At 45.7% G+C, this 17,619-nt stretch overlaps 1 protein-coding gene across 1 annotated transcript in view; it reads left to right on the plus strand.

Annotated features, from left to right (window-relative positions):
* The window catches only part of PIGG (phosphatidylinositol glycan anchor biosynthesis class G (EMM blood group)), a 1,567,692-nt gene that overhangs the window by 730,247 nt on the left and 819,826 nt on the right, over positions 1–17,619 (plus strand). Inside the window, exon 6 of the mRNA XM_069626359.1 lies at positions 12,009–12,221. Coding sequence (XP_069482460.1) covers positions 12,009–12,221 — 213 coding nt within the window. The remainder of the gene's footprint in view (positions 1–12,008; positions 12,222–17,619) is intronic.

A 17,619-nucleotide genomic window follows, 5' to 3' on the forward strand; every position in this document is an offset into this window, starting at 1 on the left:
TCCGCTCCTGTATGCATAAGCCATAGCAATTCGTCAACACGCTAGCATAAAAGGCATTAGAAGAGGGGAGGTGGATTTTAAACTTTCATTGTGTGCTGATGACATTCTGTTTTACCGTAGTGATGTGGAGTCATCCGTCCTGGAATTGCTGGCTCTTTTTAAATGTTTTTGGACCTTTTCGGCATTTAGGAGTAATACCCCTAAATCATCGACAATGGCATTGAAGTGCCGGGCTTCCAGTATTGAGGGCAGGAGACCGGTGTATCAGATTGGGGTGGAGAAGGAGGTGATACGATACCTGGGGATCCTAATACCGAGGGTACTGTCTTGACTGGCGGAAATTGACTTTGATCCTCTTATGGTGACAGTCGAGGCCGATTTACAGAGGTGGGGTCTGTTGGTGCTCTTGTGGTATGGGTGGATGACGGCAGCAAAGATAAATGTTCTCCCCAGGTTTTTGTATCTTTTTACGGCTCTCGACAAAACTGCTTTTTGTGCATCTGCACTCATTGTTGAGTAGGTTTGTCTGGCAAAACAGGAGCCTCAGCATCAAAAGGAACACCTTGACACTCCCACGGGCGCACAGGGGATTCAACTATCCTGATTTCTATCAGTATTATTGGGCAACCCAATTACGAGTTTGAGTAGAGCATATGAGAGATGACATGGGTACGTTCTGGATGTATCTGAAAGATAGGGTCACCCACCCTGTGATAGTGCGCAATTTATTATGCCCCTGCCCGCACATCGTTGTCGAAATAGGCTGCAGGTTCACCCTACATTTGGGGTCATATGTCACTTGTGGAAGCAGGGAGGGTTAATGGAAAAACTGTCCTCATGGCAGTCACCCTTGACGTTGATGTGGGGTCCTCTGCTGGGACTTGGGTGTTGGGATTCCGGGGGGCGCAGGCCTGGTCAGAAGCTGGATTGGAGAGTGCAGGGCAGTTGTTTGAGGGGGAAAGGTTTCTGGATTACGACACGATCTGTGGCATTTTAGGTAGGGATTCTATCTCAATTTTTGACTATGTTAGGCTTAATGGGATCATTACGGATCAGCAATGGAGGACTAAGCTCAGGAGGTCGCTTGCAGCCTTTGAGAAGCTGTTCGACTGCCCGATCTCGCAGAAAGGTATTTTGGCCACACACTATGGATCCTGATCACAGTGGACAGAGCGGGTAGGCAGAACTTTAAGAAATATTGGAATGAGCAGGGTGGCAAGGAGATCTCGGAGAACACACAGGGCAGGATCTTTAAGAATGTTTCATGGAAACTTGTTTACGGCATCTGTCGAGCACAATGAGAAGATGCTGCAAAGCTGGCATCGGGACCTGTTGAGAATTTCGAAGATGTTAGTGGGAGCCTCTCCACTATGTCCGAGGGGACGTGGGGTCCTTGGTCCACATGCAGTGGTGCTGCCTGAAAATGCAGAGTTACTGGAAGGACTTATTTGGGTGGATGCCGAAGGTGATCGGAGATCTTCTCCCATTAGATTCCCTTCGGATGCTTCTGGGGTTACCTCCATCTGATAAAGATGTCTTTAAATACGCCAGAATGTGGAAATCTATGCTCAGAGCTGGACGGGTGGCCTTAGCCCAGTAAGGGATGAGCGCTGACCTAAGTCAAGATGATTGGAAATGTAAACTCAGAGAAATGTTTCTTAAAAATAAGTTGACAGCCCTGGTTCATGACTATGCAGGCACTTCAGAGTAGAATGGGGCCCAGTGATAGAGAAGTTGGGCTGGGATGTGTATTGATTGGTGGGGGGGGGGTAGGTAGTGGTGAAGGGCTTGCAGTTGGGTATGTGGGGGAGAGTGGAGGGGTAGGGATTTATGGAGGGGCACACAACAGTGGTGTTCTGATGGAATGGAGGCAGACACAAAGCCTTTTTTGGGTGATTTCTGGACTGCCACAAGGAGAACTTTTGCACTAGCCGGATGGGCACGGAAAGTAATCCATTGTGACTCGTGGGTTATTTAGTTGCAATCACTTTCTCTTGATAGGGGAAGGAGGAGTGGGGTGAAAAACGCTTCAGGGGAATAGACTGTGTTGATATGGAGTGTGTATTCTATTGTGCTTTATTTTCCACAATAAAAACTTAAATTAAAAAAAAGACATCTACCCATCCTGTTTGCCAAATTTTAAACTAAAGTTTTTGAAATACTTAAAAATTCTTGGCATATTTCTCTGGTTTTAAGGTTGGTGCACATTGCAGTTTGCTCTGAGTTATGAATTAGGGATGCTTTGTTTTAATTCTTAAATTCTTTGCATTTTTTTAGGCATTATAGATCCATCCTTCTGTCAATCAGCTAAACTTAAATGAGCAACTACAAACACTTAGGCCCTTATTCATGGAGCGTTTTCCAATGGGGTTTTGCCATTATCAAACCCTTCTGTCAATTAGGCCCTTAATGTACATAATTGATGCATACAACCTACCTCCCCTACAATGGAAAAAGAAGCTTAGAGGAAGGTGTTCTTCCAACACCAGATCCAATGTAACCTCTGACCTCTAGCCAAAACATTGACAATCTAGGACAAGCCCACTTCATAAGGAATAGATTTGTGCTCTTGTCATTCCCAGGGCTTGCAATACACATCTTCAATGGAGTCCACTTTGAACACAGACCTTTATTTGCTGTTTTCAGATTAGTTTCAGATAATGTTCTAGCATATTTAGATTACAAGTCTACAAATATCAGTCACATTCATTTTGGCTCAACTTAAATATTACCTTGTTCATAGTAGCTCTGGCCCCTGTAGTATCCTATAGGGAGCCCTTATGTTCTTGTTTTTGTCCATGAAATTGGTTAGGCAAAGGAGAATGAGCACGATTTAAGGAAAGACCATCTCCTCAAGGACCTTTCTTAGCTGGCCATACCGCATGTATTTTCCATTCCCTAATCATGTCAGTTTAACGTTTAACATTACAACACCAAATATGTGCCTTTCTAGACCTGGCCTCATAATTCCACAGATGATCTGTTCTATTTAATTGATCTCAGTGTTTCCACAAGCCTCGCTAATATTGATGAACATCAGCTTAGTCTCTTTTTTTGTATGTGATATTTTTATTAAATGCTTTGTCAACCAACAAAGAATACAGTTTCATAACCTCACAGCTTTAAAACATATAACAATCTTCAAAATATTTCAACAATTCACCATTTTCCCCCAAAACACCCTGGCCCTCATGCTATACCAATACCACATTCACCCTTCCAACCAAAAACCGGTTACATCAATACAGTAGTAAGAACATGTATAATTATCTTAGTAGATCAGTTGGGGATAAGGCTAGTCTGGCATGCCCAGCATGTTGTATCTCACAAGAACACTCGTAAGGGCAATTGATTATTTATAACAATAGTAATTTGCTGTTCCCACTTAATGTGTGTGCTAGCACGGTCGCTAGGTGGAAGAACACCCTATCCCTATAAGGTGTTGCTATCCCTAGCTCGGAGCTGGTTTGCCGCCTATCTAATAGGAAAGAGTAAAGAAAAGTACTGTCCCTGCATCTCGAGATTAGAATAAACCACTGGTCCCGCAATACCAATATCCAACCTTTATCTTTATTTTAATTGCTTTTTATAACCCCTTGTTGAACCAAACATTAATGCCTGATCTATACAACATGCACACACTCCCTCAGAGGTGAATAAAGCAACAATACGGCCTTGTGTCAGAAGGAAATACTTCCTCCAGGAAATGTCCATGTAAGATAGATATACTTGGTTCAACCTTTTTATCCTTTTTTTAAAGTGCGATAACTGTACACATTGTAGATGCAGGGACAATACTTTTCCTTACTCTTTCCTATTAGATAGGCAGTGCACCAGCTCCGACCTAGGGATAGCAACATCTTATAGGGATAGGGTGTTCTTCCGCCTAGGGACAATGCTAGCACACACATTAAGTGGGAACAGCAAATTACTATTGTTATAAATAATCAATTGCCCTTACGTGTGTTCTTGTGTGATACAATATACTGTTTATCTAACATTTAAGGCTAATATCCTCTTAAGGTCTTTCCCTTGATTGTTGTTGTGTGCCCAGCATGTTGGCAGTCTACTCAAGTGGCACTCTAAAAAGCCATGGTAAACTGTTATTGTTTCCAGCATATTCAAATGCCCAGTAACTCCAAAGTTCTCAATCTAGTAGGAGAGGTGAAATCCTGATAAAGGGCTTTTGCATGTTCTAGAAAAGGGCACCACATGGAGTAAGAAACTGGCATGTCCCAGCCTATGAGAACCTTTTTCATTGATGAGAATTGCCCATACATGTTGGTACCAGGAGATCGGATCAGGAATGTATGGCGACCCCCAGTTCCATGCTGTCAGTGGCCTAACTGCTAGACATTCTTTTGTGACCAGAACCCGATATGCACATGGTTTCATGCTGTCACCCTCCATTCAACAGCTTAGCAGGCCTGCTGTTGGGTCATTTGGTACTTATGATTTGATAAACTTCCCTACTTTATTTAATATTGCCTCCCAAAAGGGTTCCAATTTCAGGCGGGTCCACCAAATGTGTGGAAAGGGGCCAGCAATCCAGAATCCAATCGAGCATATGCCTCTCTCCTCCCTCATAAAACATTTAAGCAAGTCTGGCATTCTATAACGCCTAAAGAACATCTTATAGAGTTGCTCTTTTTTAAAAACATTTTTTACACAATCTGAAGCCTTATGTGCTTGTCGTTCAATCGCTTCTCCCATTCCCTCAGGTATAGCTAGCTCCCTTCCCAGATCCTTATGCCATGCCCTAATGTGTGGACTCCACACCCTGGCTGTCATTGTTGGAAGTAATTCGTATATCTTCGAAATTAAACTCCTAGAGGAAGGATGCAAAATGAGCAAACCTTTAAATTCTGTAGGCACCATAACACCTTGTCTTTATTCTTTCTTCATAAATTAATGTCATGGTTGATGCTATCATAGGCGTTCCTCCTCCCCCCAATGTAAAATCTATTTTGTATTAATTATTTTATGCTAACCTGCTTCAAAAATATGAGCCTCATACTCGCAACCTCCTTAAATTCACCTATGAAAATCATTTTGCTTGTTAATTGCTCATCAGAGTGTCTGAGCCTGAGAAAGGAGTTTGATTTTAACTTCAGGGCTAGCCCGTCACGCATCTGCATAGCTGTAGTATGAAACTGGTAGGAGCCTAATGGCCCATCTTTTGTTGGAAGCCACATGACATGACATAAAGGGGATCTCCTACTAAATCTTTAGGATGTTTGCTCCAGCCTGTATTCGCGCTGAGGGAGCGGAGTAGCTTGCTTTGTTTGCATCCTGTATCACTGGCCCGTCCGTGTCCACCTTCTTCTCTCTCCCATGCAATGCTTCCCAAATACTTGGTAGAATATTACTGGGAAAGCAATTCACGTCCAGTTATTCAAGGGGAACCCCTCTTCCACACACCACGGGAGGAACAGGATGCCAAAAACAAATAAAAAAAATGATGGCCCTTATCCCAGGCAATACAAATACACGACTAAACAAGGTGGTTTGGGGACATGGTAGGTCAGAGGAAAAGGCAGACAACTGGACATTTGGGTTCAATATTTGATTAAGGTTAATACAAAGAAAATACTCACCTAGCCTAATTTCTGTGGGCCATATTCTACAAAACAACAAACAGTGTTCATCAGGAGGTCATATAAACACAACTAGTCCTATGTACAAACCTATCCTTATCGAACTATCCGTACCACTAAATAGCGGAATAACAAACCTGGCCTACCGAAGTGGTGGTCCTTCCCCTTTTGTGGCTTCTGCTGATTGGTATGTGATACCCCTCATCAAAAGTGCCTTTTGATAATGTCTCTCGAACTGTCAGGTTCTTAGCTTTGGATGTAGTTCAAACAATAGTGTATTCTTGAAGTTTCCCACAAAATCCCAAAGAAAATAATGTTCCACCTTACCCCACTAGGCATTTATCTGTCTTGCACAGTTCAAACAGATCCATAATACCTTTGGATATAGCAAGGGCACGAATAATGAACTAAAAGAGCTGTTCAGATGTGATAGCTCGCCTCTCACTTGACAAACTTGCTTTTGTAACTCTTTCAACTTGTCTTCCCCTGTTCTTTGGCTACCCTGTCATGGTGATCGGATATCAAGTAGACTATACTCGTCAATGGTCCTAATGGGACCAAGTGAGTCTGCTTCATATAAATGCTTACAGTTCTCCACTCAGTGTGTGGCTGCAGGGACTGGGCTCAGACCTCTTGGGTTAAAGTTTCCTTCATGAGGAATGTACCTTTTGGCTACAATCCTCGTGGTTGTTTCTGCTTCTTTTAGGCTTTCGGTCACCCTTCCTAGGGAATATGCTTTATTTTCAGCACTTCGGGGTGGTTCACCTATGCTTCAGTTTCTAGTTACCCCCTCCTGGGACTTATATTCTTAACCCCCTTCTCTGGGATTTTCCTTTTGGTTTTAGTGTGTTCTTAGGCCCATTGGGCCCAGTTTGTATTTGTTCAGCTTGCTTAGTGTTTGGCTTCTCTTTTGGCGTATTGCAAGGCTTAGCCACCCTCTCCTCAATGCAACCGGGGCCTGTCGTCAGTGGAGGTGGTAACTCTTTAAGACTGGACACATCCTTCACGGTTTGCCAGCTTGCTCTGTCTTCGTTTGGGCACCACAGTTCCGCCCAGTTGATCTGCCGCTTCGGTTGCAGTGCGGTCTCTCTCGCCCTGTGAACTCTGGGATAAGACTCCCCAGCATTTCTGGAATCAGCAATGTGGCGCAGGCTCTCTGCATAACATATATGTGGTGAGGTACTGCCTCCAGGTGAGCTCAGATCTGCTCAGGAGAAGCAGTAGCTTCTGGTCTGTGCGGTCGCTGCTGCTGGCCCTTTCCGGGGATCATCCTCTTCCACCGGCATCTCAGCTCTGCCTCCTGGTGAGAGTTTGTTCCTTCTATGCGCTGCCTGGGAACAGGAGGCAGAGTTCCATTGGTAATGGATGTTCAGCCTCATGGAGAGGTCAGCAACCGACCCATGCTTTTTAAATGGCCCACTTCTTTAACAATGAGATCAACATGGATATATACAACAACTCTATTGGACACATGATATAAGGGAGATGATATAGATTGCTTCACATGGAAGTCCTTGTCAACTAAAGGGGGGGTCACCCCCAGTGAGCTCCCACTTGCCCAAACCCCTATTGAGTATTTTGCATTGCGACCTCACCTCCCAAGTCTAAAAAGGTATGGCTTCCCCTGGGGCCAAAGAGACATATTCTCTGGATTCGTCACAGGGAGGACAAATTAGAGGTTCAAATCCGGTACCGAAACTAGGAAGGGAATTAAGTTAATGGAGAAATGTAGCACTACTTCCAAGTTTGCCTATATTTCCAGTGATTTCTGTAGCCGATCCCAAATCAGGAAACTGGGTCAAGTATCAGTAGACAGTGCCAATCGACTTAACAGGCAAGAGGAGCAATCCAAAGAGGGTCCAAGTAAATGGTTTTGGGGTAATTTTACTGGGAGTTCCAAAGAGTAGCAGCCAGTGTGGGGCTCAGGCACGTAACAGAAGTAGAAACGTAAGTCCAAAGTCAAAACTGGGGGAAACGTGAAAGCACAAGCAGAAACGCACAGAAGACTTACTGCAGGTGTTGAGAAGGAAGCACTGCGTTTGTGATTTCTATCCCTTTTTTTCATCCAGCTTCAGTGTTGTTGCCCTTACATGAGATAATTGGCCACATCGACGTGCCCTGTGCAATATCTGGGAAATTCAGCACCTGCCTACAGTGGCTGGGCAGATTCCTGCTGTTGCATCTCTGTACTCTGACAAACGTACACCTCGACCCACAGAGTGCCCAAATAGATAATAGAGGATACTTGAGAGAACCTCCAAATGCTTTGTCAAACTAAGGACATTATTATGTGGCCGCACCCATTGGAAATCCTTACTTGCCACCATTCAAAAGTCCTGCCCCAACAGGGGTGGTCCTTCCTCACGGAACTGTGTGCCAACCACAATTTTCACCTCCTGTTATTGCTCCGAGGCTCACTCTAACCTGAAAGGTAGCTCGCCAGATTGAAGTTCACCCCTCTAGGGGATTAAGGCCAAGAGTTTATTTTACAAGGATAACAAGCTTAATCTGTACACAAATGAGGATGGGGGCACAAAGAACTATGCTCTCCGACCTGCATTCTGTCTCTCTTCTGTGGCTGGCTCCTGCAGACTGGTGCCAAGGAGGAGCCTTACATACCGTTTAACTTGCATACTGGTGTCATGATTCCTGCCCCTCATTTCCCCAGCCCTCCAAGATGTCAGGCTGGAGCCAGACCACGATCACCTACTTGGTCCTCAAGGGCCTCTCCATCCCTCCAAAGACCCACTTGGAGTCAGACTTGGCGCTTGTGGCACCAGACTCACTCACATAGGATAACACTGGGGATTGGACTTGTAGTGCATTGATGGGGACAAGATGGATGCCCCCCACATATTTTGGTTACCAGAACTGCATGTACAGTCTAGTCTTTTGGGTGTGGTTCAGCCCAGAGACACCTGGGATACCCAGAGACTATTTAAGCCACGCCCAAGCTGAGAAACATACTTTGTGTTTTCTGCACCTGCAGCATGACACTTGCAGTGTTCGGATCGGTCTCCAGTAGGCCTGCATCTTTCTTCTGCGCTCAGCTCCTGCAAGAACAAGAACACCATTAGGAACAACCTTACCTTGCGGCGCTTCTGCCCATGATTCATCGCTCCTTCTGTTCTGCGGGCATCTTCGGCTGTGTCATTCCCATCCCGGCACACTGCTTCCTAAGGAAAAGGGAAAAGAACAGAAAAAAGGCGTTAGTAAGCATCCAGCAAATCTTTGCTTATTTTTAAAGACTGTACGAGCTTCAAACGCTTACCTGAATCTCAGCCGCTCTGGGGGAACTCTGTCTCCGGAACTTCTCATTCATCTGCAAGAGGGATAAGACACTCGAGGTTAGCGTGGAAACATCTAGAGGCGCCGCATACCACGCTTACTCACCGCATTTCTTCTTCATAACCGGCATCCATGCTGAAAATGTCGCGGCACCTAAAAGACACAGAAAAAGAACTCAGTTCAATACAAATACGAAAGAGTTGCATCGCGCTCTCACTCACCTTCAGCGCTACTCTTCTCAGCAGCACGTCGCCATCCCCGGATGCCGGCCATCATCTAAGGATGGAAAGGAACAAAGTTAGAGAACTGTTCAAAAGACTCATTATACTTACCTATCGGACTCTTGCCAGTGAAGTAACTAGGCAGCAACGAGCCTGCATCAATCAACGCGTCCCTGCACTGAAAGCATGATGGAGAGCACACTTTCCAAGAAAACAAGGTGAGCTGTGGATCAAAGGAAAGGGTTGGACCCCGGGGAAGAAGGGGTTCAAGCACACAGACAATAGGGAGTTAAACTCTTCCAATCCTGTGTTTCAGGCCCAGTCTCCAGTCGAGTAGACTCCAGGGAAGGTTTCGAGGTCGTAAGAGGTCAGAACAGGTTGAGTGACCTCCCCGTGGATACCAGGTGAGCGTTAAAACTGGATACTGGCATGGCTCATCCAAAACTGTCCTCCTTCCCTTAGAAGGGATGTTGCAGCCTTCCTTCCTGCGTGGCCAGTTTTCCATTTAAGGAAAACTACTAGCTATGCAAGAATACATTGTAGCTCCTATTTATCATCATTTTGCTAGATTATGAACATTTATATATAAACACATTTTCCCATCATACTCTCCATACTTCACTCAATATACTCATATTTTAACTGATCCAGTAATTCCTCTTAAAACCTTATTTTCCCATAACTTTATATTGTGTACATGAGCCCCAGCCTGCCTGGGTTTTTAAATGGACAGGAAACTGCTGCTAAGTTAGGTGCTGGCCTGTCAGCGCTAGCAGAGCATCACAGCAATGCCTATAGTCTATTTTTAGCACAGGCTGCATTCCTTTTGGCACAGAGCATTTTGCTCTTTACCGTGCTTTGAAAAAAACTAAATACAATTTTACATTTTTACAAATTAATTCAGCTAATCGTTATTTACACCTTATATTTAAATACGAACTATCTTCATTTAGTGCCTGGCCATGCCTTTGTGTGATTATTGTTGCATGAAAAAAGCTTTCTCAGTGCTCTAGTGCTTGGAGACGTCTTGCCTAATTGTCAAGCGCTTGGGGGGTGCAGGAAGGCGCTAGCTGCTTCCCAACATACCTAACACCATATTTTGACACAATAGAGCCTATGTTTGCAAAGAAGCTATTAAACCAGTTAAACAGGGTTTACATTGAAGCTGATGAGTACACATTGTTCAGGAAAAGTAGATCGATCAGCACTGCAGTCAGCCATCTATGTGAAATTTACTCACAGGTTCAAACATTGGCAAGGACAAATCAGTCCTTCACCTTTTGAAGTTTATAAATTGCATACCCTTACATTGGTTAGTAATAATTTGCAGGCCTTTTAAATTCTCAAAAATCCCACTAGACCTGCAGGGCGAGTTCTCATTTTACATACTCGACCTAAGAGAAATGCACTTACCCCAAGGTGACTTACTGGTGACAAAATATTTACCAGTGCTTTTTGTAAAATGGTGCATGTCTCCATAAGCACATTTCATATTTGCTGCAATGCTTTCAAGCATGCACAATAAAACCTGTATTTGCCATTTACTGCAAAGTGTGTTTACAGTAAATGAAAAATGAGTTTCTAACATCCCCATATTCGCCAGCAAGGTCGAGAATTATGCAAATGCTGCTTGCCCTGCATAAAAATTACTTGCCAATGTTAGTGGGCTAGTAGATTTTGCTAGCCCTTATTTGTATTCCAGGACTCAGAGTGGGCTTTCACAAAGGGCATGGAAATCTGAAGAGATCTTGTTATACTTTTTGCATGTTGACCAGCAAATGTCTTCATAGAATCCTAGCTCATAAGTTACTTATCTTCACATATTTGCATCTAGTTCAAATTATTCAGTAACGGATAACGACATTGGAAGCTGCCAACAAGGCAACTTTACATAAGATAAACACTTTCTTTGCCATAGGAAAAAAGGATTGGAACTAGATAATACTCCCTACTAATTTCTTTGGCATAACCCTCTCCACCTGCCACCTCTGCATGAAAATTATATTAACAAGCTGATCAGTAATGGGTTTGATAAGTGGAACGATGGGTTGAAACATAATTGCCATCTTAACTTTGAAAATTGTTTCTTACTGAAGCTATATGAAAGAGAAAGATCCAAAGTCCACTAGTTAATGGCATATTTATTCTGCTTTTATCAAATGCCATATGCACTGAATCATTTTAAAAAGCCCATCTCACTGAAAGTATTTAGACAATGATATATTTTGTATAAATCAACAGATTATATGTAGTGATTTGTGTTAGTAAACACTGCACGTTTGTTCTATAATGAATTTAATGTCAAATTACAATTTTGTCACATTTCACTAAAGATTGTAAACATTATCTTTTGTCTATTATTATTGAAATTTATGTTGTATTAAGAATCAAAAACATTCTATAAGGTAACTATATTGTTAATTGTAATTGACAAAATACTTGGTTATAATATGGGTTTTATCTGTCTCGTTTTCTAGGAACAGTCTTTAAGCATTTTACATTAATTTTATTTAAAGTGATAAAACAACCATACTGGCCATGACAACCGTGGTGACGCTGCTTTTCTTTAGCAGTCCAAAATGCCTGAAAAGGGGGCTCTTGTACACCTCACTACCCTTTGGGTGTGCAGATACATGATTTGCACCCAGACCACATGCTTTTGGATGATGGCTAACCTAGACTGAGCCTCAGGTCATTTCTCCAGCCACTGCATTTCAAACAGTAATCACCCAGCAGTTGTCTTAATATGAACAAAGGGCTTTTATGGTACTAGATTTTATGTCCAGGCATACCTGTTAGCTAGCTGCAGCAATTCATTTTCAGTGTGTGACCATTGTACATGTTTGCTTCTCTGTAAAATGAACACAGTAAATGTAGTTGCACTGTTTGTTTTCTTCTCCAGATTCCCAGAAAGCTGTGGAAATTGTTCATCAGACAGATGTTTCTCCTACTTTGGCAGTAGGTCTTGGGCTACCAATTTCAAAAAGCAGTGTGGGAAATATAATATTTCCCTTAATAGGGAGTAGAACTGTACGGGAACAGCTTCGTTTCTTACATTTAAATGGCTTCCAACTAAGTAAACTACTGCAAGAAAACCTGCCTACATATGAAAAAGGTAAGTGCACACAATGTTTGCAAATTAAATTTGTAAATCCTCAGCACAGTAAACCTACTCTTAGATTCATTCAGCTCTGAACGCTCGACATGCAATGGTGCTACATATTTGTTTAATTGCAATGTGATATGTTGTCGTGGCCTATGGTGTTCCAATACCTCAACATTCCTATAATGTTAAAAAAATTATTAATTGGCGTATGTTCCCGATGTATCTTGCAGTGTTTCGCTCATTTGTTCCATCACTCCATTCTCAGCTCTACCTCTGTTTACTTAAAAATACAATGGGCCTCATTACGAGTTTGGCAGTAATAATTTGGCAAATTACCGGCATGCTGGTGCAACTGTGTCCGTGTAGCACTGCTGCCGGAATATATGGTAGATTCTGAGTCCGTGTGCACGTGCATTCTGGCATGCCAGAAAGGCCACTCCAAACCCCTGATAGCGGCATCATCGATGCAGCAGACACCGGCATCCTCGATGCTGCAAGTACCGGCACCCCAATACCAGCATCCGAATCCATGTCATTGCGCCGGAATTGGAAATAAACTGGCGGCCAGCTTTAAAAACGCAATCCATTCCAATACTCGGCCAACAGCACCTGGACCAGAGAACTGAGCAATGTGGAAGCAAGCAGAGGATCATGGCTTTGAGGCAAGAGACAGTGCGTCGGGGAAAGCCAAGGTTCTGCGATGTGGAGCTCAACATGCTAGCAGATACCCTGGTGGAACACAGAGATGTCGTTTTCTGCTGAGACCTGCGCCGGGAAGCAAAAATGCGCAAGAAAGCTGTGTGGGAGTTGGTGGCATGAAAGGTCTCTGCGGTGGGGACAACACCCCACAATGTACGTGACTGCAGAAAGCAGTGGGATGATCTGCGGGTCTACAACATCCTCTCTGCCAATCGCAGCCACGGGCTGGCCACCGGAGGAAGAGGAGCACATCCCAAATAAAGCTGGCACCGTGGGAGGAGACGTGCAGCACGGTGATGGACATGGAGTCAATTGAGGGCGTGGGTGACGCCGAGACGGGAGACCCAACATCGGCCGATGAGTGACCCTTAGCGTAATGGTCACAACACACACCTTCAACCCAAACTTCAATGGCGAAGTCCAAATGGCAAGAAAATGTGAGCAAATACATGCCGCATCACCTCCCACCTAAAGTCACCGCCTACAAAACCAAGGTCCCTGCCACGAACACACCCAACAAACCCCACTGACACAACCCACATGAGTCCCCAATAGCCAACACAGGCACCATCTGCATGCGAACACACACATATACATCACCGTACCGATGCAGGCCTGACCACTGTGCCATCCCATGGCACGGTGCACACATCACCACTGCCAATTGCACACCTGAGCCACCCACCATACACCATGCACAACATGGTTGCACCAGAAGGATGCTCAAACACTGCACCCCCCCACAATTCCCATAAGCACCATGCCTGCCCCTCCAACATGTCCACGAGAATGCAGAGGACCCGGAATGTACCAGCATCGATGTATGTAGGATGACTGATGCCCTGCCTCACTGTCCCCTACAGGCACAGGATCAGGCAGTGAGTCAGAACGCACACCAACACCCAAGAAAGCCGAGGTGACGCCGCCACCGCCTCCAGCCAGGGGCCTTCAACATCAAGGGCAGGACAGAAGCGTCCAACAGCAAACACGACACAGCCCCTCAGCCAAGAGGACACACAGGCTGGCCAGCAGGCCGAGCATCAACAACGTCCACCTGCAGACAGAGACTTGCAACCTGCTCCATCCACGAGCACGACCCCGGCAAGCTCCACGCAGACCAGCCCGGTGCGTCGGTCACTGCGCTGTTTGCGCCGCACAGACCCTCAACCCCCTCCTCCAAAAAGGGGGCGTTGATAGCCAGACTTGCATGTGCATCGCAGGAGGGAGTCGAATTGAAGTTGCAGTGGGGGGTGTTGGATGTGGTGGTTTTGGGGTTGTTGGGGTGGGGGTAGTGTGGTGAATTTTCTGGGATACGGGTGCACATTGATGCATGTTAAATGTACATATTTCACATCGAATTAATGCAGTTGGTGTGCGCAAGGAAAACGCATGACTTTACATTGCTTCTTGAGTGTGTGTCAATTACATTTTTTACAGTGCCCAGTGTTCCCCATGCCCAGTGCCTTGTGTTTCCCAGTCCATCAGAAGTATTGTGCAATCAATTCTTGCCGTGCTGCACGTCCTTCATTCACATTGTGCCGTGGGGGGTTTGCAGCATCTTCCCCATTCTCATCCTCATCTTCAGGTGGCATCAGCTCCATGTCAAGGGGCAGGGGTACGTTGCGTCGGATGCACATGTTTTGCAGCATGGCACATACCAACACCATCTTGCCCACCTTCACAGGCCTGTATATGAGTGCCCCACCCGACCTGCTGAGCCAGCGAAACTGGGCCTTCAACAGCCCAAAAGTCTGCTCAATCGTGACACGAGTAAGAGCATGTGCACAGTTGTAGTCCTCTTCGTGCCTGTTGACTGGTTGCCTGGTGGAGGTCATGAGCCATGGATTCAGGGGATAGCCAGCATCACCTGCATGGGAGCAATTGAGAGTGTCTTTGTGAATATTTTGGTCATTCCTTGTGTGCACTGCCTGTACAGTGTCCGTGGTCACATGCCACAGATTGTTCTTGACTGCACTTTACATTTCCTTATAGTGAGAACCAGGTAAGTGTACTTAGTGATGATCCATGGTTGGGGCAGATGGATGTGTGCTGTTCATGTCTTAGTGACGTTTCCATCAGATACAGCGCTCACACAAATGAAGTCAAAAGATCCATGATGTACTCACATCTGATGGGTGTGTTGCAAATGGAAATTCACTATACATGTACAGTGCATCATGACACATTTGTCTGATGTGCTTCATGATACACAGTGGTTTGCTAATCATGCTTTCGACTACTTGATGTCACCATGTACATGTCCATCAATGCTTTCCCCCAAATGACAGAGACACAATGGCATTGGTGGTATGGTCCGCCCGGGGTGGGTAAGGTTTCTGTGATGTGGCTGGGTGTGTACTGGTATGGTGGGACTGAGGTACTGAGGTACTGTGGATGGGTCCTGCACCACTCGATCTTTTGTTAGTGGAGGTAACTGATTGATGATTGCAATAGTTTCCATGCTTGACTCATTGCATTTTGAGGTGTCCCTTGAGGTGCCTGGACAGGTATAGTGGTCTGCGGTGTACCGGCGGGGTGGGTGCAGTGACAGAGATTCCCCTGTGTGGAGGTTGGAATCATCTCAGACATGGCTGCATGACCTCTGATTCACTTTGTTGCGCTCATGTCTTTCATGCATTGTGACTGCAGAGTAGTGCATTGTGGTACGTGTGGTTCATGTCTGATGATGTTATAGATGCATCTGCTGGTGTGGGCACTGTGTATGTTGCTTCCATGTATGTACAGCTGTGTAGGCATTCCTCATCTGCATCCACTGGCTGTGTCCCACATTCTGTCGAATTTATGGGGGTCACAGTGTTAGGTGCCCAGGATGCTGTGGTTGCCCCCCACCCAATCAACACCCCTCATGGCCCAGCCAGCAGTCGGGGTGCCTGTGCTTGTGGTCCCCCCCGATCCCCTAATCGACACCCTTCATGGCCCTTTGGTTGTACTTACCCATCAGTCAGGTACATTGTGCAGTGTGTCGTGCCATGTAGCGGGGAAGCGTGGAGTTGCAGCACCATGGCATCATGTGTGGAGCCTGGGAACCTTGAACAGCAATATGTTAGGATTCTGCTTGCATCTCACACCAGCTGGACATTCAGGGAATGGTAGAGCTTCCTGTTGCGGTACACTACCTCCACAGCAATGCCGGACTACCAGCTCCACATGGGTACAGTCTAGGGCACCTATTATGTTTGGCATGTCTGCCAGTGCATAGAATGCTATTTTGGTTGCATTCACCTCCTCCACAGTCCATGGTAAATGTATGTGGTAACTTTCTTGTTTCAGGAGGGCATCTAGTACCTGGTTGAGCACACAGGAGAAACATGGTTGCGAAATGCCACTAAGCTGCCCCACTGTGTGCTGGTGTCTGTGGCAAGGAAGTGTAGCACAGACACTTCCTTCAGCAAGGGGGGGGTGGGTGGCTGTCCGGGTGTTAATGAGGCTCACCACGTCGTCATGAATGAGGTTCACTATTGTGCATATGGTGTCCCTGTCCTGGCAGTACAGGGTGTGGATCTGTGCAGGGGTTAGGTCAAATGTACTGGCCCTTTGGCGGGGGATTGGTGGCTGCCTGCGGGGTACATGTGCCTGCACTGGTGGTATGTGCGGGCCCTGTCTCACCCTCCTTCTCCTCTTGCGCCTCCGCTGCATTCTCTGGTTCAAGTAGTAGCAGTGCAGGCATGTCCTCCAGCCCCAGGATTGCAACTGCTAATGGTAGCATTGTGGACTTGAGAGTGGTGTGGTGTGTGGGAGCGCTCCTTTTGTGCTGTGCCAGACTCCATTGCCACCACCTGTGCTGATTGTGTGCACCTGTGGCAGGTTTCCACACAGCAGATTACTATTAATAGCTGCACCGCAATGCCGGTGTTAAGGGCATCATGGTATCCGTTCTTACCGGCATGTCTATGGCGGTGATTACATGTCCGTGCAACTCGTAATGTGCTCTTCCTTGCAGCATGCCGGTGTCACAAGCACGGCTGCCGCGTGTGTGCGCACATACCGGCATGGAGTAGTCCGGTTGCAGCCGGTCCCTGATGATGCCGGTGACACCCGCATCGTGGGTCGTAATGTTCCGGTCTGGTAAATGATGCCAGTATTACCGTACCGGCATCGATTTTACCTTACCACCAACCTTGTAATGAGGCTCAATGTCTCCTCCTTATTTCAATGACCCTAATGTTGACTATCTGTGCTGTTTTTCTCCTAACGTGGCATGCCCACTTCAGTAATGTTGTGCCTATGTGTTGTGGTACTTTCCTGTTAAATCAAGAGTGTTCATGTGTGTAGGTGTTACACTGCGTCTCATGCTAGTGCCGCACCTGTATTCCGTGCAGGTGTGTTGTGAATACTCCATGGTATCCACAAACCTTTCACCAGTGGTTAAAGTGGTAGAATAAGAAAAGACTGTGTTACTGGACACCAGATTACCATGTTGTATGAATAGTGCAGTGTGCTGATGGTCTTTCGTCAAATAACTGATCCAGTGAGCAAAAAGGTTGATCCAGGACAGGTTTGTGGTAAACTGTCCGGCAGGGTGAGAATGTGGCTCAAAGGCAAGACGAGTTCAGGCGGGTGGGCAGGCAATGAGCAAAGAGGCCGGCAGATGAGCCAGGGAATGAGGAACCACTTGGCTCAGGCAGCTGGAGAAAAAGGTTGGTAAAAGGACAGGAAATTAGTGTTAACTCGGTGGTTATGAGTTATG

Source organism: Ambystoma mexicanum, chromosome 6p (assembly GCF_040938575.1).
Source record: "Ambystoma mexicanum isolate Mex_15411 chromosome 6p, UKY_AmexF1_1, whole genome shotgun sequence".
Taxonomy (NCBI): domain Eukaryota; kingdom Metazoa; phylum Chordata; class Amphibia; order Caudata; family Ambystomatidae; genus Ambystoma; species Ambystoma mexicanum.